Source organism: Oncorhynchus keta, chromosome 4 (assembly GCF_023373465.1).
Source record: "Oncorhynchus keta strain PuntledgeMale-10-30-2019 chromosome 4, Oket_V2, whole genome shotgun sequence".
In the NCBI taxonomy this organism is placed as follows: Eukaryota; Metazoa; Chordata; class Actinopteri; order Salmoniformes; family Salmonidae; genus Oncorhynchus; species Oncorhynchus keta.
Genome location: NC_068424.1, coordinates 39,224,431 through 39,247,221, shown reverse-complemented (window position 1 = coordinate 39,247,221; position 22,791 = coordinate 39,224,431). Strand labels below are relative to the sequence as shown.

Here is a 22,791-nt window from a genome sequence, read left to right as displayed (position 1 = left end):
TTCCAAAAAGGCCCTGTACCAAATCCTCATGTCTCATAATGGTGGCTCCCTGCAGGGAGACAGCGTGGCGGAGTTGGTCCAAGTCTGCTGGGTCTGTCATGGCCAGTTCGTACTATCAAGTCACAAGGCGAGACCCGGATGCAGACACAGGAGGCAGAGTCTTACAATGTTTAATAATCCAAAGGGCTAGGCAAGAGAATAGCCGGGGACAGGCAAAATGTCAAAACCAGATCAGAGTTCGGGAGGTACAGAGTGGCAGACCGGCTCGTGGTCAACGCAGGCAGGCAGTTACAGATCCCAGAAACAGGCAAGGGTCAAAAACCGGGAGGACTAGAAAAAGGAGAATAGCAAAAGGAGTATGGGGGGGGGACCACGATGGTTGACTTGACTCAACATACAAGACAAAGAAACAAAGAGAGACAGGAAACACAGGGATAAATACACTGGAGAAAATAAGTGGCACCTGGAGGGGGTGGAGACAATCACAGGAACAGGTGAAAGAGGTCAGGGCGTGACACATAGATGACAAATTGCAAGAACAGATCACTCTTTAGTCAGATGTATAATTTATCCTATTATTAATCACAAAAATAATGTTTCACCAAATATTGTGTCACAAAATGTTTGGCAGAAGTTTGCAAATGTTTGCCACTCTTGGTGAATCTGGGACAAACAATAACATTTAGAAGCCGTTTCTGGTGAACACATGAATTCCAAGACCGGTAACCGCTGATGACCAATCAGGGGAATTAGAAATCTGTTGGAAAAAAGAAACCAACCTATCTAGCTTGCTACAGTATCTACCAAAGTTGTCCGGTGAGTGTCTAACATATTCATTAAACTTCCTAATAAACTTTAACATTTTATTAGCTAAATGATGCCTATTAGCATTGTCACGTTTTATGCGATAGAGTGAAACTGACTGACTGGCTTGGGCTTGGCTGGCTAACATTAGCTAATATATGTTTTGCACAATTCATGTGTTAGGTAGCTTGGCTTGGCACCTAAAACACTCACAAACCTTTACAGATGCACAATTGAGAGCATCCTGTCGGGCTGTATCACCGTCTGGTACGGCAACTGCACCGCCCGCAACCGCAGGGCTCTCCAGAGGGTGGTGCATTCTGATCAACACATACACGGGGGCAAGCTACCTGCCCTCCAGGACACAGACAGCACCCGGTGTCACAGGAAGGCCAAAAAGATCATCAAGGATAACAACCCCCCCAAGCCACTGACTGCTCACCCCGCTATCATCCAGAAGGCAAGGTCAGTACAGGTTGTGATAGAACAATTACATACTTATCTGATTTGTTTGATATTAATAGTAAACGATTTACTTAACAAACAGAAAGATATTTCTGTCCAGCTCATGCTGTGTTTTATGGTCTCCACTTTAGTTCCCTGCAGTTAATCTGGGCATGTGGTCACTAGAGATTGCTTGAGCTGACAAATGAGTTAGACTGCATTACACAGACAAGATGTGGTGGGTGTAACCGAGATAGAGATAGCCAGGAGGAGTTTAGAACAATTCCTCATTGTCTCTAATTCATCCTTGCATCTGGGAAACTACTTTAGATTGTGTGTATTATTAGATATTACTTGTTAGATAGTATTGCACTGTTGGAGCTAGAAACATAAGCATTTTGCTACACCAGCAATAACATCTGCTAAACACTTGTGTGTGATGAATAAAATGTGATTTGATTTTAGCTAACTAAGGTTTTGCCGAAACACATTTTTAGGTGAATACGTTACTGGACAATTCTGCTGAAAATGGTGAAGCATGATTCATCAGTCCAGAAAATGTGTTTCCACTGCTCCAGAGTCCAATGGCGGTGAGCTTTACACCACTCCAGCCGATGCTTGGCATTGCACATGGTGATCTTAGGCTTGTGTGCAGCTGCTCGGCCATGACAAACCCATTTCTTGAAGTTCCCGACAAACAGTTATTGTGCTGACATTGCTTCCAGAGGCAGTTTGAAACTCGGTAGTAAGTGTTGCAACCGAGGACAGACGATTTTTGCACGCTATGCGCTTCAGCACTCGGCAGTCCCGTTCTGTGAGCTTGTGTGGCCTAGCAATTTGGGTCTGAGCCGTTGTTGCTCCTAGATGTTTCCATTTCACAATAACAAATACAACACAGTTGACCGGGGCAGCTCAAGCTGGACAGAAATGTGATGAACTGACATGTTGGAAAGGTTGCATCCTATGACGGTGCCACATTGAAAGTCTCTGAGCTCTTCGGTATGGGCCATTCCACTGCCAATGTTTGTCTATAGAGACTGCATGGCGGTGTGCTCAATTTTATACCCATCAGCAACGGTGTGGCTGAAATAGCCGAATCCACTAATTTGAAGGGGTCCACATACTTTAGTATATATAGTGTATCACTCTCTCTAGAACATTAATTCCACCTCAAGTGAAACCCTTTGTGGGCTTGGTGTGAGCTATTTGTTATTTTATCTGATCCAGGCATGCACTTCCCTTTCACACTCACACTGTGGCTTCATCCCAAATGGCAACCTATCCTTTAGTGCACTACTTTTGACCAGGGCCTATAATGCTATGGTTAAAAGTAGTGCACTATATAGGGAAGAGCGTGCCATTTGGAATGTTACCTATATGTGGGAGAGGGTGAAATTCAAAGGGACTTGCCTGAGATCTATTAGTAAATAAACTGATGATGCTACAGCAGGTATGCAGCTAAGTGTTATCTGCATCTATTCTTACAGACATATTTGGTCATCAAATGTCATAGTGTTAGTCATAGCTGGGGTCAGGGAATATCTGGTTCTGAATACCCTCGGTCCTGAAATCTATTTGTAAATAAATTAATGAGCCTACCCCTCTCCTCTCTTCTCTTCTCCTCCTCTTCTGATGATTCTGCTGCAGGCCCTATGTATATTCTGGATCTCAGCCATACATGGTTATCAGTGTTAGTAATAACTGAGGTCAGGGAATACCTGGTTGTCAACCACCCCGAACCTATCCCCAGTCCTGCCCACCCACTGTTACTATGATACCAATGAGACTACGCTATGGAAGCAACATGCTTCCTGATCATAAGCAAATGGAGCTCTGATAATATCTAAGAAGTGTTCATACACAAAACTACCTATGATGACAGACCGATACTGTCGTTATGTAACAGAAGCATTTGAACATGCTGAATGGATGCCCCCCTATGTAGTGGGTGAAGGCAGAGTTGTAATTGAAATATTATGCAAACTTTATCATAGCAATTTGCAATTTAATGTTTTCAAGAGTACGAACTAGTACAGTATCTACATGAGTTTGTGTGTATGAGCTGACTGACTGCTCTGTGATGATTTTTGGACAGATTATTATTCATCCAAAACATGATCACAGAGAAAAAGAGGTACAAATGAAAACTTCCCCCCTCCTCCCACTCCCCCTATACTCACTCATAGAAAGAGATACACCAACTGTTTTATCTAGCTCTTCATATGGTCAAGAATACATTATGTCATAAAGTCATATGAACGTGATTAAAACACGTGTTGGCTTTTCATTTAATTCAGGTTAATGATATATTTTATTCAACTAACATGACAGAAATAAGTAGTGTATGAGACAAAGTCTGAAGAAAATTAACAAAATGCTATATTGAAATTAATGTATGTACATAACAGCACTGGTCATCTCATTGGATATACTTACACTGGACAAAAATTTGAACGCAGCATGTAAGGTATTGGTTTCATGAGCTGAAATAAAAGATTCCGTATTTTTTCGTTGGCACAATAACTTTATTTCTCTCAAATTTTGTGCACAAATTTGTTTACATTACTGTTAGCGAGCATTTCTCCTTTGCCAAGATAATCTATCCAATCGGACAGGTGTGTCATATCAAGAAGCTAATTAATCAGCATGATCATTACACAGGTGCACCTTGTGCTGGGGACAATAAAAGGCCACTCTAAAATGTGCAGTTTTGTGACACAACACAATTCCACAGATGTCTCAAGTTTTTAGGGAGCACGCAGTTGGCATGCTGACTGCAGGAATGTCCACCGGAGCTGTTGCCCAATAATTTGATGTTAATTGTTCTATTATAAGCCGCCTCCAACATTAATTTAGAGAATTTGGCAGTACGTCCAACCGGCCTCACAACCGCAGACCCTGTGTACGGCGTTGTGTGGACGAATTGTTGGCAACTTGAATGCAGAGATACCGTGACGAGATCCTGAGTCTCATTGTCGTGCCATTCATCTGCAGCAATCACCTCATGTTTCAGCATGATAACGCACGGCCCCATGTCGCAAGGATCTGTACACAATTCTGCTGAAAATGTCCAACTCCTTCCATGGCCTGCATATTCACCAGATATGTCACCCATTCAGCATGTTTGGGATGCTTTGGATCGACGTGTACAACAGAGTATTCCAGTTCCCAGCAACATCCAGCAACTTCGCACAGCCATTGAAGGGGTAGGACAACATTCCAAGGGCCACAATCGACAGTCTGAACAACTCTATGCGAAGGAGATGTGTCGCGCTTTATGAGGAAAATGGTGGTTCACACCAGATACGGCTTGGTTTTCTGATCCACGCCCCCCTACCTTTTTTAAGGTATCTGTGACCAACAGATGCATATCTGTATTCCCAGTCATGTGAAATCATAGATTAGGGTCGAATTAATTTATTTCAATTGACTTATTTCCTTATTGTAAACTCAGTAAAATCTTTGAAATTGTTGCAAGTGGCAAAGAAAACTGCATACCCAACAGGTAAAGAACAATGATCACACAAATAAAGTAACAAATGAATCAGTCATGTACATGGTGTAACTTGCATAGCAATTCTCAAAATCACTTCTCATATTCCTTAGGAACAAACACAAATAAGTTCATTTTTAGAACTTCGCGTTTAAAACAATATAATTGTACAATTTGTACAAACCACACATACACGGTCAGAAATCACAGTTTTCATATTGACACAAAATGACGTCTCAATCAGAAGACCCATTCAGATGCATTTCTTTAAGAAACAAACTTGTATAAGATGCTTATACAGTATATCATGTATATACAAAACATCCCACAAGATGTCACTGATTCCACTGTTAGCCAGTGAAACACAGTGTTACTGAGTAACACATCTCTTACATCCAATGAACCGCTGCATTGTTGAGAGATGGCAAATTAAGGCAGCTACAGAAACCACTTTTCAGACATTGGTCAATTTCATTACACGAGTCCAGCGCAATTGAAGTGCAGGCTATTTACTGTCTCTATCCAATTTTCTGTCCTTCTGGTATCTCTTTCCAAAAGCATCAGTCACACCTTCACCATTGAGTCTTCATGAGTCCCGAACTCAACTTCTTGAGAGTCTCTGACCTAACAGTTCCCCAGTACCAGGCTACGTGAAAGGTAACAGTTATCTCTGATATCTTTACCTCTGAAGGAAATACAAAAGGGTTAGCCATACTCTGTGGCAGGGGGACCTCTCACTAGATTATAGTATCCAGCCATTGCCCCCAAGTCGATGTACAGGGATCCCTTTCTCCTCAGGTGGGCAGAGTCCTCAGGCTCAGAGTACAATGAGGATTCTGTGAAGAGAAAGAGAATAGTTGTTGTATTATAGGTGCCCTCATATGCAAATTTGTGAGCGTGTACTCTGTCATTTGAATATCAGAGAAACATGCACTTTAAAACATATCAGATGTACAGTTTATTAGCATATCCCTAAAAGTCCCTACCCTGTGAGGAACAGTATATAAAACAGTTTTATTTTAGGGAACAACAATAATAGAGAACAGTCAAATATAGAAGTCCCTACCCTGTGTGGTGTCAGGCTGCTGGCTATGCTGCCTCAGTAGAGGGTGGGAGGCCTCCACCAGGGCTGAGTCCAGGCTCCAGCAGCGTGGCTGTTCCTCTCTGGGAGGGTTGATGGCCTCGTCCCTCAGGAGCTTGGCTGCAGAGCTGCGCTTGGCAGGGTTCCTCTCCAGGGCGGTCTCTAGGAAGGACCGCATGACACCACTGCAGTCCTCCGCTATGTCCTCCAGGGGAGGGGCCTGCTTGTGAATCTGAGGGGATAGAGGAGGATATGGTCAGAGGTCTGAAGTAATACCTCCAGGTAAGGTGAGTTTAGATGGATGGGCGTTTGCACTTTTGGGACTATTCCATTGCACCAGGCAAGTTCAATCAAGCACAGCTAAAGTATTTGAAGAAAAAACAACTGATCGAATCTACTCCTCGACGCTTTCTTCCAATCTTGTTAAATACAGTTCCTGGTAGGGTGAAACTAAAAGTTATCCTGCATTGAATCTGCACCTCTATGCTATCTGACGGCTCCATCTATTGAGTGTAATATCTTGTAAAATAAGTTTGGTGTACAAGAAAGGGCATCCCTATGACAGTGGAGAATGAGGAAGTAAGTCCTTCCTTAAAGCAGAGATTAATAACGCTTCAAAAAGAGAAACAGGACATATTCAAATCAGGAACATGATCATGGAAAAACACTGTTAAAAGTAAAAACGGAACTACTGTACTGAGACCGAGGGAGTAAACTACTAACGTGTCATAGACAGAGGCTGCCTCCCAAATGGCAACTTATTCTCAACATAGTGCACTACTTTGACCAGGGCCCATAAGGCTTTGGTCAAAGGTAGTGCACTATAATAGGGTGCCATTTAGGATGAAGACAAAGTCACGTTAAGGGACCTGCCTCTCGTGACATTTGAGAAAAAAAATAATGTTGCAAGAATCTAGGTCTATGCAGTGGAAATCTGTACAGGGTCATGGAAAAATGTGACTTTTGGGTGGGTGCAGCAAAACAGGTGTTAATGAAATTCTACTAGGTATAGTCCACTTTGCCTCTGACCTAGCTCTATCATAAACAGTTTGTTTGATCTTCAGTGAATGTTAAGTCAAACTGCATTTGTCTGTTTCAAGGAATAACTGGCCACAAACAGGCGAGGGGTTTACCCTCCTTCGGCCCTGTCAGTGAAGCAAGAGGAAGGCCTGTAAGTTCACCATTCACTCGTCTATACACTTCATCCATCCTCTTTTCGTTAATACTTGGAGTTGTCACTGATTATGTCCCATGCAAAAACAGCTTCACCTACACAGCTCCATATGTGTTCTGTCAATTTTTATGCATCTATTGGAAGTGTACAGAAGTCATTTGTGAACTGTCAGGATATGCTTACTATGTAGAGGTAGGATGGGTAGGGAGGGAGATGGGTAGGGTGGTACTTACTATGTAGAGGTAGGATGAGTAAGGGAGGGAGATACTATGTAGAGGTAGGGAGGGAGATAGGTAGGGTGGTACTTACTATGTAGAGGGAGGGAGGGAGATGGGTAGGGTGGTACTTACTATGTAGAGGTAGGATGGGTAGGCGGTGCGTGGGTATCTCCTGACCCAGGGTGGGTTGCCAGTCTGCATATGGATGATGGTGGCGCCCAGGCTGTAGATATCTGTCTTGGTGTTGTGTCCTCGACAAAGAACCACCTCCGGGCTCATATACATCTGGGGAAGAAAACACAAGACAACTGTTACTCACAGGGTCAACGGCATAATCCCAATTGTAGAAGAAGAAAGTGTTTGGAAAGTACACAATATTTTTCTTTATCAAATGTCATTTTTTGTTATGTCGTCATGAAGCCAGTGATAATAATAACAATCACAACATGAAAAAAGCAAAGAGAAGAGTTCTCTGATAATGCACAGTGTCTCTATGACTATGTAATAATACAGGAACCGTAAGAGCAGCTGGGCTTATGTTAGGCTCTGTACTGTATAGCTAATATGGTACTTGTGGTATTGTCTGTCAACTGGAATTTCCAGCAGCCTCAGCAGCTCCACTCCTTTGGCTAGCTGTCTGTTTGGTAGCCCTTTCCCTCCCTGTTATTAATGCTGTGCTGGGTGTCTAGCTCTCTGCTCTGGGACTTTCCCACTCTGTCACCAAGGGTATAGGTTACCACAGAGGGTAGTGGAGTGAATTGGGAAAATATAGATGAGGCAATCACTATGATCTTTCTTAAAACCCTCCCTCTCCTGATCCTCCTGTTCCTCCTGTTCCTAACTACATTTGAATCTGAAAATGCTACTGTTCAAAGGCATTCAACCTTAAACACTGTACATTTTGTAGCCTATGCAGCCTTTTGTAGCCTATGTAAAACTCTGTAGCCTATACATTACACACAAAAACCAATAGTCCACCGTACAAGATCTGTCACGTCCTGACCTTAGTTCCTTTTTTTATGTCTCTATTTTAGGTTGGTCAGGGCGTGAGTTGGGGTGGGCATTCTGTTATGTTCTATGTTTGTATTTTTATGTTTTTGGCCTGGTATGGTTCCCAAACAGAGGCAGCTGTCAATTGTTGTCTCTGATTGAGAACCATACTTAGGCAGCCTGTTTTTCCACTATGATTTGTGGGTAGTTAATTTCTGTGTTTCACCATACAGAGCTGTTTCGGTTTTCATTTATTTTCTCTTGCTTTCTGTGTTCAGTTAAATTTCATTAAAATATATTATGGACACTTACCACGCTGTGCATTGGTCCGATCTCTCATACTCCTCGTCAGAGGAAGAAAACCGTTACAATCTCTTCATGTTTCTAACGGTTTTCTTGTGTTGAAGGAGAGTCGGACCAAAATGCAGCGTGATGATGATTAATGATATTTTAATGAAGGAAAAAACTATACATGAAGAAACTACAAAAATAATGAAATGTGAAAACTGAAACAGCCCTATCTGGTGCAAACACAAAGACAGGAACAATCACCCACCAAACACTCAGAATATGGCTGCCTAAATATGGTTCCCAATCAGAGACAACGATAAACACCTGCCTCTGATTGAGAACCACTCCAGACAGCCATAGACTTTGCTAGATACCCCCACTAAGCCACACACCCAATACCTAACAAAACCCCAAGACAAAACACACCACAATAAACCCATGACACACCCCGGCCTGACCAAATAAATAAAGACAAACACAATATACTTCGACCAGGGCGTGACAGAACCCCCCTAAGGTGCGGCCTCCCGGACGCACATCAAAACAATGGGGAGGGTCCGGGTGGGCGTCTGTCCATGGTGGCGGCTCCGGCGCGGGACGTGGACTCCACTCAATCAATGTCTTAGTCCCTCCTCCTCGCGTCCTAGGATAGTCCACCCTCGCCGCCGACCATGGCCTAGTAGTCCTCACCCAGAACCCCACTGGACTGAGGGGCAGCTCGGGACTGAGAAGAAGCTCGGCACTGAGAAGAAGCTCAGGCAGGTAGTTGGATCTGGCAGATCCTGGCTGGCTGGCGGTTCTGGCAGATCCTGGCTAACTGGCGGTTCTGGCAGATCCTGGCTAACTGGCGGTTCTGGCAGATCCTGGCTAACTGGCGGTTCTGGCAGATCCTGGCTAACTGGCGGATCTGGCAGATCCTGGCTAACTGGCGGATCTGGCAGATCCTGGCTAACTGGCGGATCTGGCAGATCCTGGCTAACTGGCGGATCTGGCAGAACCTGGCTAACTGGCGGATCTGGAAGAGTCTGGCTGACTGGCGGATCTGGAAGAGTCTGGCTGACTGGCGGATCTGGAAGAGTCTGGCTGACTGGCGGATCTGGAAGAGTCTGGCGGATCTGGAAGAGTCTGGCTGACTGGCGGATCTGGAAGAGTCTGGCTGACTGGCGGATCTGGCAGAGTCTGGCGGATCTGGCAGAGTCTGGCTGACTGGCGGATCTGGCAGAGTCTGGCTGACTGGCGGATCTGGCAGAGTCTGGCTGACTGGCGGATCTGGCAGAGTCTGGCTGACTGGCGGATCTGGCAGAGTCTGGCTGACTGGCGGATCTGGCAGAGTCTGGCTGACTGGCGGATCTGGCAGAGTCTGGCTGACTGGCGGATCTGGCAGAGTCTGGCTGACTGGCGGATCTGGCAGAGTCTGGCTGACTGGCGGATCTGGCAGAGTCTGGCTGACATTTTGGCGGATCTGGCAGAGTCTGGCTGACTGGCGGATCTGCCAGAGTCTGGCTGACTGGCGGATCTGGCAGACCTGGCTGACTGGTGGAGTCTGGCTGACTGGCGGAGTCTGGCTGACTGACGGATCTGGCTGCTTGCGCTGACTGGCGGCTCTGGCTGCTCCATGTAGGCTGACAGCTCTGGCGGCACCGTGCAGACTGGCGGCATTTATTTTCCGTGCAGACTGGCATTTCATTGCAGACTGGCAGCTCCTTGCAGACTGGCAGCTCCTTGCAGACTGGCAGCTCCTTGCAGACTGACAGCTCTGACAGCTCCTTGCAGACTGACAGCTCTGGCTGCTCCATGCAGACTGGCAGCTCTGGCTGCTCCATGCAGACTGGCAGCTCTGGCTGCTCCATGCAGGCTGGCAGCTCATGCAGGCTGGCAGCTCTGGCTGCTCCATGCAGGCTGGCAGCTCTGGCTGCTCCATGCAGGCTGGCAGCTCTGGCTGCGCTGAACAGGCGGGAGACTCCAGCAGCGCTGTAGAGGAGGAAGGCTCTGGCTGAGTCTGGCTGACTGGCGGATCTGGCAGAGTCTGGCTGACTGGCGGATCTGGCAGAGTCTGGCTGACTGGCGGATCTGGCAGAGTCTGGCTGACTGGCAGAGTCTGGCAGAGTCTGGCTGATCTGGCAGAGTCTGGCTGACTGGCGGATCTGGCAGAGTCTGGCTGACTGGCGGATCTGGCAGAGTCTGGCTGACTGGCGGATCTGGCAGAGTCTGGCGGATCTGGCAGAGTCTGGCTGACTGGCGGATCTGGCAGAGTCTGGCTGACTGGCGGATCTGGCAGAGTCTGGCTGACTGGCGGATCTGGCAGAGTCTGGCTGACTGGCGGATCTGGCAGAGTCTGGCTGACTGGCGGATCTGGCAGAGTCTGGCTGACTGGCGGATCTGGCAGAGTCTGGCTGACTGGCGGATCTGGCAGAGTCTGGCTGACTGGCGGATCTGGCAGAGTCTGGCTGACTGGCGGATCTGGCAGAGTCTGGCTGACTGGCGGATCTGGCAGAGTCTGGCTGACTGGCGGATCTGGCAGAGTCTGGCTGACTGGCGGATCTGGCAGACCTGGCTGACTGGTGGAGTCTGGCAGACTGGCGGAGTCTGGCTGACTGGCGGATCTGGAAGAGTCTGGCTGACTGGCGGATCCTGGCAGACTGACGGATCTGGCTGCTCCGCGCTGACTGGCGGCTCTGGCTGCTCCATGTAGGCTGACAGCTCTGGCGGCTCCGTGCAGACTGGCGGCTCCGTGCAGACTGGCAGCTCCTTGCAGACTGGCAGCTCCTTGCAGACTGGCAGCTCCTTGCAGACTGGCAGCTCCTTGCAGACTGACAGCTCTGACAGCTCCTTGCAGACTGACAGCTCTGGCTGCTCCATGCAGACTGGCAGCTCTGGCTGCTCCATGCAGACTGGCAGCTCTGGCTGCTCCATGCAGACTGGCAGCTCTGGCTGCTCCATGCAGGCTGGCAGCTCTGGCTGCTCCATGCAGGCTGGCAGCTCTGGCTGCTCCATGCAGGCTGGCAGCTCTGGCTGCGCTGAACAGGCGGGAGACTCCAGCAGCGCTGTAGAGGAGGAAGGCTCTGGCTGAGTCTGGCTGACTGGCGGATCTGGCAGAGTCTGGCTGACTGGCGGATCTGGCAGAGTCTGGCTGACTGGCGGATCTGGCAGAGTCTGGCTGACTGGCGGATCTGGCAGAGTCTGGCTGACTGGCGGATCTGGCAGAGTCTGGCTGACTGGCGGATCTGGCAGAGTCTGGCTGACTGGCGGATCTGGCAGAGTCTGGCTGACTGGCGGATCTGGCAGAGTCTGGCTGACTGGCGGAATCTGGCAGAGTCTGGCTGACTGGCGGAGTCTGGCAGAGTCTGGCTGACTGGCGGAGTCTGGCAGAGTCTGGCTGACTGGCAGAGTCTGGCTGACTGGCGGATCTGGCAGAGTCTGGCTGACTGGCGGATCTGGCAGAGTCTGGCTGACTGGCGGATCTGGCAGAGTCTGGCTGACTGGCGGATCTGGCAGAGTCTGGCGGATCTGGCAGAGTCTGGCTGACTGGCGGATCTGGCAGAGTCTGGCTGACTGGCGGATCTGGCAGAGTCTGGCTGACTGGCGGATCTGGCAGAGTCTGGCTGACTGGCGGATCTGGCAGAGTCTGGCTGACTGGAGGAGTCTGGCTGACTGGCAGATCTGGAAGAGTCTGGCTGACTGGCGGATCCTGGCAGACTGACGGATCTGGCTGCTCCGCGCTGACTGGCGGCTCTGGCTGCTCCATGTAGGCTGACAGCTCTGGCGGCTTCTTATAGACTGGCAGCTCTGGCGGCTCCGTGCAGACTGACAGCTCCATGCAGACTGGCAGCTCCTTGCAGACTGACAGCTCCTTGCAGACTGACAGCTCCTTGCAGACTGACAGCTCCTTGCAGACTGACAGCTCCATGCAGACTGGCAGCTCTGGCTGCTCCATGCAGACTGGCAGCTCTGGCTGCTCCATGCAGACTGGCAGCTCTGGCTGCTCCATGCAGACTGGCAGCTCTGGCTGCTCCATGCAGACTGGCAGCTCTGGCTGCTCCATGCAGACTGGCAGCTCCATGCAGACTGGCAGCTCCTTGCAGACTGGCAGCTCCTTGCAGACTGACAGCTCCTTGCAGACTGACAGCTCCTTGCAGACTGACAGCTCCTTGCAGACTGACAGCTCCTTGCAGACTGACAGCTCTGGCTGCTCCATGCAGACTGGCAGCTCTGGCTGCTCCATGCAGACTGGCAGCTCTGGCTGCTCCATGCAGACTGGCAGCTCTGGCTGCTCCATGCAGACTGGCAGCTCTGGCTGCGCTGAACAGGCGGGAGACTCCAGCAGCGCTGTAGAGGAGGAAGGCTCTGGCTGCGCTGAACAGGCAGGAGACTCCAGCAGCGCTGTAGAGGAGGAAGGCTCTGGCAGCGCTGAACAGGCGGGAGACTCCAGCAGCGCTGTAGAGGAGGAAGGCTCTGGCAGCGCTGAACAGGCGGGAGACTCCGGCAGAGCTGTAGAGGAGGAAGGCTCTGGCAGCGCTAGATAGGCGGGAGACTCCGGCAGAGCTGTAGAGGAGGAAGGCTCTGGCTGCGCTGAACAGGTGGGAGACTCCGGCAGCGCTGAAGAGGCGAGGCGCACTGTAGGCCTGATGCGTGGTGCTGGCACTGGTGGGACTGGGCCGAGAACACGCACAGGAAGCCTGGTGCGGGGAGCTGCCACCGGAGGGCTGGTGCGTGAATGTGGTACTGGATAGACCGGACCGTGCAGGCGCACTGGAGCTCTTGAGCACCGAGCCTGCCCAACCTTACCTGGCTCGATGCCCACTCTAGCCCGGCCAATACGAGGAGCTGGAATGTACCGCACCGGGCTATGCACCCGCACTGAGGACACCGTGCGCTCCAAAGCATAACACGGTGCCTGCCCGGTCTCACTAGCCCCCCGGTAAGCACAGAGAGTTTGCGCAGGTTTCCTACCTGGCATAGCCCTACTCCCTGTGAGCCACCCCCCAATACATTTTTGGGGCTGACTCTCGGGCTTCCGCCGCGCCGCCGTGCTTGCTTCGCCAACTCCATTATCCGATAACCTTCCGCGCACTGCTCCATCGCATCCCAGGCGGGCTCTGGCACTCTCACTGGGTCGACCGCCCACCTGTCTATCTCCTCCCAAGAAGTATAGTCCATACTCTTGTAGTCCAAACCGTACTCCTCTTTGGGCTGCTCCTGTTGCCTCTTCTCCTGCTGCACCTTGGGGCGGCTACACTCCCCTGGTTTAGCCCAGGGTCCTCTCCCGTCGAGGATTTCCTCCCATGTCCAGAATTCCTTATTACGTTTCTCCTGCTGCCGCTGTTGCTTCACCTGCTGCTCCTGCCTGTTGACACGCCGCTTGGTCCAGTTGTGGTGGGTGATTCTGTAACGGCTTTCTTGTGGTGAAGGAGAGTCGGACCAAAATGCAGCATGATGATGATTCATGATATTTTAATGAAGGAAAAAACTATACATGAAGAAACTACAAAAATAATGAAATGTGAAAACCGAAACAGCCCTATCTGGTGCAAACACAAAGACAGGAACAATCACCCACCAAACACTCAAAGAATATGGCTGCCTTAATATGGTTCCCAATCAGAGACAACGATAAACACCTGCCTCTGATTGAGAACCACTCCAGACAGCCATAGACTTTGCTAGATACCCCCACTAAGCCACACACCCAATAACAAAACCCCAAGACAAAACACACCACAATAAACCCATGTCACACCCCGGCCTGACCAAATAAATAAAGACAAACACAATATACTTCGACCAAGGCGTGACAATGTTTGATGTGATTTCATTGCACCTTTTTTGACTGAGACACTGTGAGAGGAGCACTGACTTGTCTTCTGAATACATCATTATCAGTGTGCTGAGGCATTGCGTGATCTCAATCCCAGAACTAGAAACATCATTTTTTTCTTCTAGTTAAACACACTTATTTAACTTCTCATGGATTAACTGGAGTAGGATGGTTCTTCCAATTCATTGCTCTTGTTGTTTGTCATGTCATTGGTCATCATGGTTCGGGTCAATTCCATTTCAATTCCGAAACCTGAAATTCCAATTTAAAAATGTTGATTGACTGAATTGAAAACGAATTGACCCCAAACCTCTAGGTCATGGCATAGACCCGAGGGTGTATTTTGTTGTCATGTCATAGGCCTGAGGGTGTATTTTGTTGTCATGTCATAGGCCTGAGGGTGTTGAAGAGAAAAAAAAACAGCAGAATCACTCACCTCTGTGCCTCGTAGATCCCTAGGGGTGTATACTTTCTCTGTCATCTGTACTGTCAGGCCAAAATCTACCAGAACCGCTTTGTCTGACATCAGGACGATGTTGCTGGCTGAAGAGCGAGGGGGAGGGAGGGAGAGTGAGATTCACCATAAAAGCTGCTTAGTTCAGCCATGTCATACATAGCTAAAGAACCTTGTTGCAAGATACAGTATAGTCTCAGAACCCAGAACCAAATATAGTGTGGACTAACTAGCTACAGTGCTATGTTATTAGTCAATCTACTTTCAAAGGTCAATACTTATTCTATAATATTCTATGTGATGAGAACTGTACATACATTCAAAGGAAATGAGAAGTACATTATAGAGGGAGCTCCGTGGTTTCTTAAGGTGTCAGCGGCTGAGTTTCCTATGAAGCCGTTTCTTTAAGCTGCAGTCTACTCTAAAGCCCTTTCCTGGATACATTTGTAAAGTAGATGATGTAAAGTGTAATCATGTAAAGTGGCTGATGACAGTCACAGGCCCCAAACACACTAGCGTGCGTGCATGTGTAGACATACCTGGGTTCCATTTCTGCTGTATTTGGGGCTAGAATTTGAGAAACCCTAGGTTTTTAAACCCTGGTAAAAGTAGAGGCTGTATGCCTATTACTCTTCTTCTCCCTCTTATGCGTACTCTTACGCTAGTCTCTGTCTACTAATGTGTGTTTTTCAACATTTGTTTTGGGCTCTTACTCACGTTTGATGTCGTGGTGGATGACATTGTGAGAGTGTAGGTACTCCAAGCCCCGGAGGACTTGCTTGGTGACCCAGATTATCTCAAACTCCCTCATGGGGCCACAGCTGTCCAGTTTCTCCAGAACCGACCCTCCCTCGCCGGCTTCCATGAACAGGTGGATGTTTTGGTCCCAGAGGAGAGCACCATAGAGCTCTGCAATGTTCTCATGACGGAACCGTGCCTGGATCTCAACATCGGCTGGTTTGAAGTGTTCCATGGGGATCTAGGAGCATGGATATAACCATTAAGGCACCAAGTCTTTAGTATGTGAACTTTCCAATGACTATTGAATAATCAATTAAGCTCAAAATGAAAACATAGATATCAAATGAGAACTTTAGCGGGGAAAACATGTGGTAATGGTGATATTCTATAATGCCGTTTGATTCTTTCCCACTGCATTTGTTATTGTCTGAAACCAGAGCTGTTACTGTGGGGGGTTTCTGTTGAGTTTCCTGTGGGGTAGGCAGCCAAATACTTTCAGTTTCCATCCATATGCAATGCTGACTTTTTTGTGTCACAGTGAAAACAATGATCTTCTTGCATAGTGTTGCAAGTTTCAAAGTGTCTGTATGCAAAGGCCTGACTGACTTGACATGCGACATGATGCTTTGACATGGGTTTTTGTCCGAACGAACTGGTTGCTTTGAGAAATGTATTCTGCAAAAATGCCAGACATTCCAGCACGGGGCTCATTGACTCACCAGTTTGCATGCCATTCTCTTCCTGGTTATGGCATCCTGGGCCAAGTGGACTTTCCCAAAAGAGCCCTTTGGAACATGGCCGCCGGAGCCAGGAGTCTTATAGGTCCACTTCCATGGAAACAGTAACACATCTGAATCGATGCGATAGTGACCCTTCTTCAGCCCCATGTGTTTCTGCACAGAAGTAGTGAAATACAGTGTGAAAGGTGCTTCTGACCCAGTAAAGGCAGTTAAAACCCTGTACAAAGAAGTATACTCTTCTTAACTCTAACCATGAACAGACAAACACAGACAGAGACACACACATGCAGTGTCATTTCTAACACTAGGAGTCCCTTTGTGAGCAGAATCCATCAACATAGTCTGCTCAAAAGACTAACCAATGTCCTGAAGTCTCACCTTGTTCAGTAACACACCCATCTCCTCCGGAAGGTGCTGCAATACTTCTGGCTGCATGTTAGAGATCTGGTTGATGAAAGAGAGCAAGTCCGACACCGTCCCGTACCTTACCCTGCCACCACTGTTCCCCTGCTGTGTCCCCTGGGACCCTCCTGTCACTTCGCCCCACGAATCATCCACTGTCTCCTCGTTCTCGTCCATCTCCTCCTGAGAGAGACCCTCCGCAAACGACGCCCGGCCTCTTTTTCCTCTTCCTTGGTGTGGTAGAGATGTTCCACCACGTCGATGATGTCCTCTATGTTCATGTGAGCCAGCAAGAGTTCTATTCCAGCATTGTCATATTTGTAATCCATCTTGTTTGATTCACTGCTCCAAAATGGTTTCTGAAATGGAAAGTTGAGATTCCATGATGGAAAGGTCATTTTGATATTCTGATCCTGGTACAGCTAGTTGGGGAAACAGAGCAAAGGGGGGGGAGGGGGGGGTCTAATCTATAGATGAACCCGCTTTCCTTGCAGATAAAGGTAATTTCACAATTAGCTGGGAAGCCTCTGGTGAAATTGCACCCTCATGCTAGGGACTTCAGAAGCTTTAATAAAGTGATAAACATAACAGGCTAAATTTCCACTTCTCCTCAATCACATGATGTGTTCTCATTGTAACCAAGTGAAGAAGTGCAACTAAATTAATTGACACGTTTTGGAAAACTAAGGTTGCAAGCAAATAAGGCGAATCAGGATTAGTTTATAAAAGCGTAATATCAATATGATTACCTGAGTCTTTGTAATAATTTAGGGTCAGGTCTGACTGTGCTCACTCCATTCTTGCGTCTGTATGCAGTCAACTCTATTGCTCATTGAATCCTACGGACCCTCACCAGTGAGGAAGTTGTCAACAGAGGAAGTCCATAGAAGTCTCCGTGTGCGGGTGTAGTGCTGTATTAATGAAAAACTATGCGAATGCTATGTGTTACAGTCATAGGGTTGCTTTGTAGTTTCGTTTTTCTTTTTAATTTTCCTTAATTTCCCCGTAATATTTGTTTTCCATAGGCGAACGTATTCAGGTGAAGGAAGCTCAGAGAAAGACTTGCCGTTCATCAGATTCAATTGAATAGTTCGGTATATTCCAATAGTGTGAAACTGCAGCCAGCAATTCGGGGCGTTCCTGCTGCATGTGGGCAGTCTTTCATCATACTCCAGCTGGTTAAGCTAGCACCCAGTGTCCTTCGACTACTAAAAAGCTTCCTTTACCGTCGTTAACAGAACTGGGGGAAACCAGTGCCCAACAAGCGGGACGTTATCTACCGTTTGCGCCCCGGCAGGGTTAATCCGTTGCTGGCATCCAACATGATTGTGCATTAATTCCTACATACAGGAACGCGATTTAACCCTTATCCGATTTTTTAAACCTTGCGCTCTATGTGCGTCAATAACAATACTGTGTTTCGCAATGTCTCGTGTTGTTGAAGTTCAATAACAGTTATATGAGAAATGACGTAAGTGATAGAAGTGTAATGAAACTAAACGCAGGTGGTTGCATTACAGAGAGCAAACAAAGGCATTTCAATACAAACAATTCAATTGATCAGTTTGGTATTGCACATGAGTAAAAACCCAATATTAATATTACAGCTGACTGAGCCTTTGTTCTGTTTGAGCCGTCTCTGAACAGGGGGAACACGCATATGCGCTTTAATGCCACTGCGTCCTCCTTTTGGCGTGTAGGTTATGTATGAGAGGAAGCGGTAGCCTCTCAAAACACTTCCAATAACTAGATTCATGCTTTCAAAGAAAGATCGGAACTAGTACTGCTGTTAGGAAGACCAATGTACTCAAAAAGAAACATGAAATCGGTAGGTATTTCATCCAACGATTAGACGCATCCTGTAAGTAACACGAGCTAGCCATTCATTGTAGGTAACGTTAGCTAGCTAGCTGGCAGTTGCCCCAAGACTACTGCAGTTCAAGCTCCCTGCCACTTGTTAATATATGTAGTTTAGCTGATCATGCTCAACATTAAAGGCATAGGGGCCACAAAGTTGTGGCAAGTAGCTCGCGAAAACACCATACTAGCATGGCATCTGTGTTGTTAGCTAGATGGATTAGGCCTACATTTCCATGTCAAAGACGGAAGTGTCGGTCTGTTTTCTTGATTTTAGAACCAAAGGAGGGAGACAAATATTTTTACACATTACAAGATAAGAGGATAGAGCAGGCAGAGAGATCTGTCCTAATCAGCTGCCCTGCTAAAACCAACAACAAAAAGTTACTGAAGTATTTATCCAGACATGGAAATGTCAACAAATGTTATATAAGCAATGTAAGTATTTCAGTTGTGTTAAGATATGAATCTACAAATCAACACGAATGTATGGAAACAAAAGCAATGCTGTTTGTATGTAACTACGGTATGATTGGAAATAGCATATCCAAAAATAACTGAACATAATTAAATTCTTTGAAAATATTGTATTGTTAAGGGAGTAATTTATAAGGAGGTCTATCTTTTCACCTACACAATGTGAGAATTACCACCCCCTCTCAATACTAAACTGTGACCTAATGATATTGTCTAAAGTCTTAACAAAAAAGACTAGAATGCTTTATAAGCAACCGGGTTCACCCTGATCAGGTTGGCTTTTTCCAACACTGGTATGGCACTGATAGCAAACACATAAAAGTATATAAAATGGGCTATGAGGACCTGCCAAACCCCTGCCATAGCTCTGTCCCTGAATGCTGAGAATGCATTTGATAGGGTGGAGTGGGGTTTCCTATTTAAAGCCCTGGAGACCGATGGATTTAGCCCCCACTTTATATGATGGATCAAAACCCTGTATTCCGGGGGCCAGTGCCACAGTTACCGCCAATGGAACTATTTCTAAGCAATTCAGTCTCCATACAGCCCCACAGTGCAGGTGTCATAATACCCATAAAACCTAGCGGTCAAACAGGGAAATGGTTCCAATCGTTTTTCCACCATCTATCAAATAAAACTCCTGGAGTCTATAGAGTGAACCTTGGAGTAATATCATGACTCCAGGCCGTGAAGAGAATATGGAAAATAGACTTGGCCTGCGATATCACCAAGGCAGAATGGAATGAGGTTTTCGGCAGATGTCTCTAAAGCTAACGCAATCGAAAACGATACACCTTTACCATTTGACTCCTAGTAAGCTTCACAGGGTCGGTCTGAAGCCCACAGACGCCTGCTGCTGGAGATGTTCATCTGAAGAGGGGACTTATCTACATATGGTATGGGATTGTGAAAATAATTGGGAGGTCCTTCTGTAGCACAGTTGGTAGAGCATGGCGCTTGTAACGCCGGGGTAGTGGGTTCGATTCCCGGGACCACCCATACGTAGAATGTATGCACACATGACTGTAAGTCGCTTTGGATAAAAGCGTCTGCTAAATGGCATTTATTATTATTATTATTAGGTTTTGGACTGAACAGTCACAAAAACAAGTGTAACCCGGGCCCTAGCAGTTGCCAAAAAAATGCTTTTCTGAAAATGGAAGGAAGGGGCTACATCAAATATACTGTATACAGCTGGACTAATCAACCATATAATGTGTACATAATTTTAAGAACGCTTGCAAAGTATATTTTATATATTTATGAACACATTCTGCTAAATGTGCAAAAATGTGTACGATTATGTAAGAACAACAATCTATAATGTCAATTGTCCTCAATATTATTTATTGTATTTTTTCATCTGTGTCTGAAACAAAAAAATAAAATCTATCTTTAATGTTTATTTAAAGGAGGTTGTCAAAGATAACTGGTGGAGTTTACCAGCAAGGAGAGCCTCACTTCACTTCATGAAATGACCATCATCCCCAGCATCGACTATGAAGCTACAGTGCCTTTCGAGTCCAGATTGCTGTCCCTCAAAAAAACCGGGTCCTGTAGACCTGTCTAACCGCCAGTCAGTGCCAACCATCCCCATCAACGACCTCATACAGAAACTGTCCAAAGAGGACAGTGTAAGTCGACATGGACTCGTTTCTAAAATACTAGGCTGTCTGAAGTTGTCTAACTGACTAAATTAAGATTGCTAGAATGCAGATTAACATAGCAACATATATGATGTCCCTGGGAACACATATAGGTACAATGTCAGCTTTATTGCTAATTTAGGTAACAAACATTTATACCAAGACAAAGTTGATTTTATTGAAATTATTGAAGTTGAAATTATAGAGATTTCAAGAGATCCCTTGCTTTAAGCACAAATATTGTTCATTCCAATGAGAACACTGTGTCTGTCTTCTCTTTATCTCAGACCAACAAATCACCTCCCTTACAGAGACATACCAGCTAACAGAAGAGAATGTCTGCGCTTCCTGGTCTGCTCGCTGCTGAACGACATAGCTGCTGCATATTTCCCAGAATGCAACATTCTGCCCTCCTCCATGAACGGCTTCCGGAAGCTGGGCTGTGAACTAGACATGTTTCACGACCTGGATGACATCAATGGAAGGAATCTTAAGGTGCGGATGGGGATGGAGGAACCACATCAGGGTCATGTTCAGTAGGGCACAACGTAGCAAAAGGTCTTGCAACGGAAAACAAAAACAGTTTTGTTATTGAAATAAGTCCAGGTAGGAATCTAAAGGAGAAGGACATTTTAACCCTTTATAAAAGGGGTGGGCAACATTGATGGGGGTGGTGGCCACAGAAAATCTGAACTCATCATGAGGGGCCACAGTTAGAGCCAGCCCTAGTCTTTTGGGGGCCGTAAGTGAAGCAAAACATTTTAGCGGCCCCTCTCTTGACGGAGAGAGTTTTTAAGTTAATCTCCTACAATTCTTGGTCACTGATAAGTGCCTAAATTGGAACTTACTGGCTATACTGTAACATACTGTGTATATATAACGTCCCTTTATAGCGCTGTATGGGATTCAACTGACAGCCGTTCGAAACGTGTGTTCCATGCACAACAAAAATATGCTACTTTTGGAAATATTTTGTTGTCTGAGTGAGGATGAGACATGAAGGATGAGACTGTCATTTAACAATATCAACAATTATGATCGCTATGTTTGATGTACAGTTACAAGGATGACACGCATCTGTGTGAAGAGCCTTGTGAAAGCCTAACACTGTAAAATTGTTTTTTATAAAGTAGCTGGTAATACAACAAGCTTTCAAATGATGCTCATCTGATCCAGATTTCCATTTTATAATGGAGAGTTTTTGGATTGCATAAACAAACAACAGTAATTTTGTGATGGTGTGGCAGGGATGTGTTCCAAACAAAAAACGACAAGTGTGCTTGCTTCAGTTCCTCACATGCAAAGCACCTTATTGTTGAAGGCTCTTTCCTGGAGTCATAAACGTGTATGGAAATGACTTAGGAACTGTGCAAGTTTTGGAGAGGCGTGTGGCCACTTGGAGACACCTGTTAGACCTCTCATTCAAACCCTTGTAATATTTTTTTCTTATGTTACACCTACCCCAAAATTACCATGAATATTCTTATTATATTACTGAATAAATCCAGAGTATTTTCAGATTTCGTTTTTGACAAATGCCGCGAAAAGTACAGTAAATGTAAAATGCACATAACATAACAGTGTAATGTTTGGATTCAGTCTTGTCAGGTGAACTGTTGTCACCTTTTGTCTGATAATTTCCTAAGTGTTCTCTTTCAATTGCTACCATGGTCATGCATATGTTTTTATAGTTCTCCCGTTAGAAACATTTCAATTTGTCCCAACCCATATTTGACAATTTCCACAAGTGTGAAGGGTTAAGAGAATCATTTTAGGGGTGTTTCCCAAGAGCTTTATAGCACTGATCATATGGACAATATATGCCTAGTACTACAAATCTTTCAGGAAACTCACTCCAAGGGGTCTCTTCCTTTAATTACCAATTTTGACCTAGGATTGTTTTCACATCATAAAACAGCTGTTGAGAGATTGGTCTCGTGTTTCTGCTGCATACACTCTCCTTTTAATTACATGTCCTTTTGTTTACATCTTTACAAGAACTCATGTACGAGAGGAGATGAAGCAACTTGTTAAACCAGACCCCTACTGTCACTCTGTTGTTGTGCTGTAGAACATTTGTTCAGAGAGGGGGGACTCCCTATAGAAAATGTGTTTACCTTGAAGTAGTGTGGGAAAAGCCCTGTAGGAAGCCCACTGAGCCTGA

General features: G+C 46.4%; 1 protein-coding gene and 2 long non-coding RNA genes across 3 annotated transcripts; 2 read left to right on the top strand and 1 right to left on the bottom strand.

Moving 5' to 3' along the window:
• The first annotated feature begins 542 nt into the window (after positions 1-542).
• Positions 543-3,458, top strand: LOC118383492 (uncharacterized). Its single transcript, XR_004825617.2, has 3 exons — positions 543-816; positions 1,030-1,269; positions 1,746-3,458. It is a non-coding gene; the product is annotated as an uncharacterized LOC118383492 (long non-coding RNA).
• Positions 3,459-3,729: 271 nt separating this feature from the next.
• Positions 3,730-17,815, bottom strand: LOC118374792 (mitogen-activated protein kinase kinase kinase 8-like). Its single transcript, XM_035761280.2, is given in 9 exon segments — positions 3,730-5,577; positions 5,808-6,054; positions 7,347-7,499; positions 14,747-14,853; positions 15,482-15,743; positions 16,225-16,398; positions 16,624-16,856; positions 16,859-17,006; positions 17,397-17,815. Coding segments are annotated over 8 exon segments (1,425 nt in total). The 5' UTR covers positions 16,977-17,006; positions 17,397-17,815; the 3' UTR covers positions 3,730-5,446.
• A 1,374-nt stretch (positions 17,816-19,189) lies between these two features.
• On the top strand, positions 19,190-22,145 carry LOC118374802 (uncharacterized). Its single transcript, XR_008112745.1, has 3 exons — positions 19,190-19,877; positions 20,394-20,615; positions 20,915-22,145. It is a non-coding gene; the product is annotated as an uncharacterized LOC118374802 (long non-coding RNA).
• Positions 22,146-22,791: the final 646 nt, after the last annotated feature.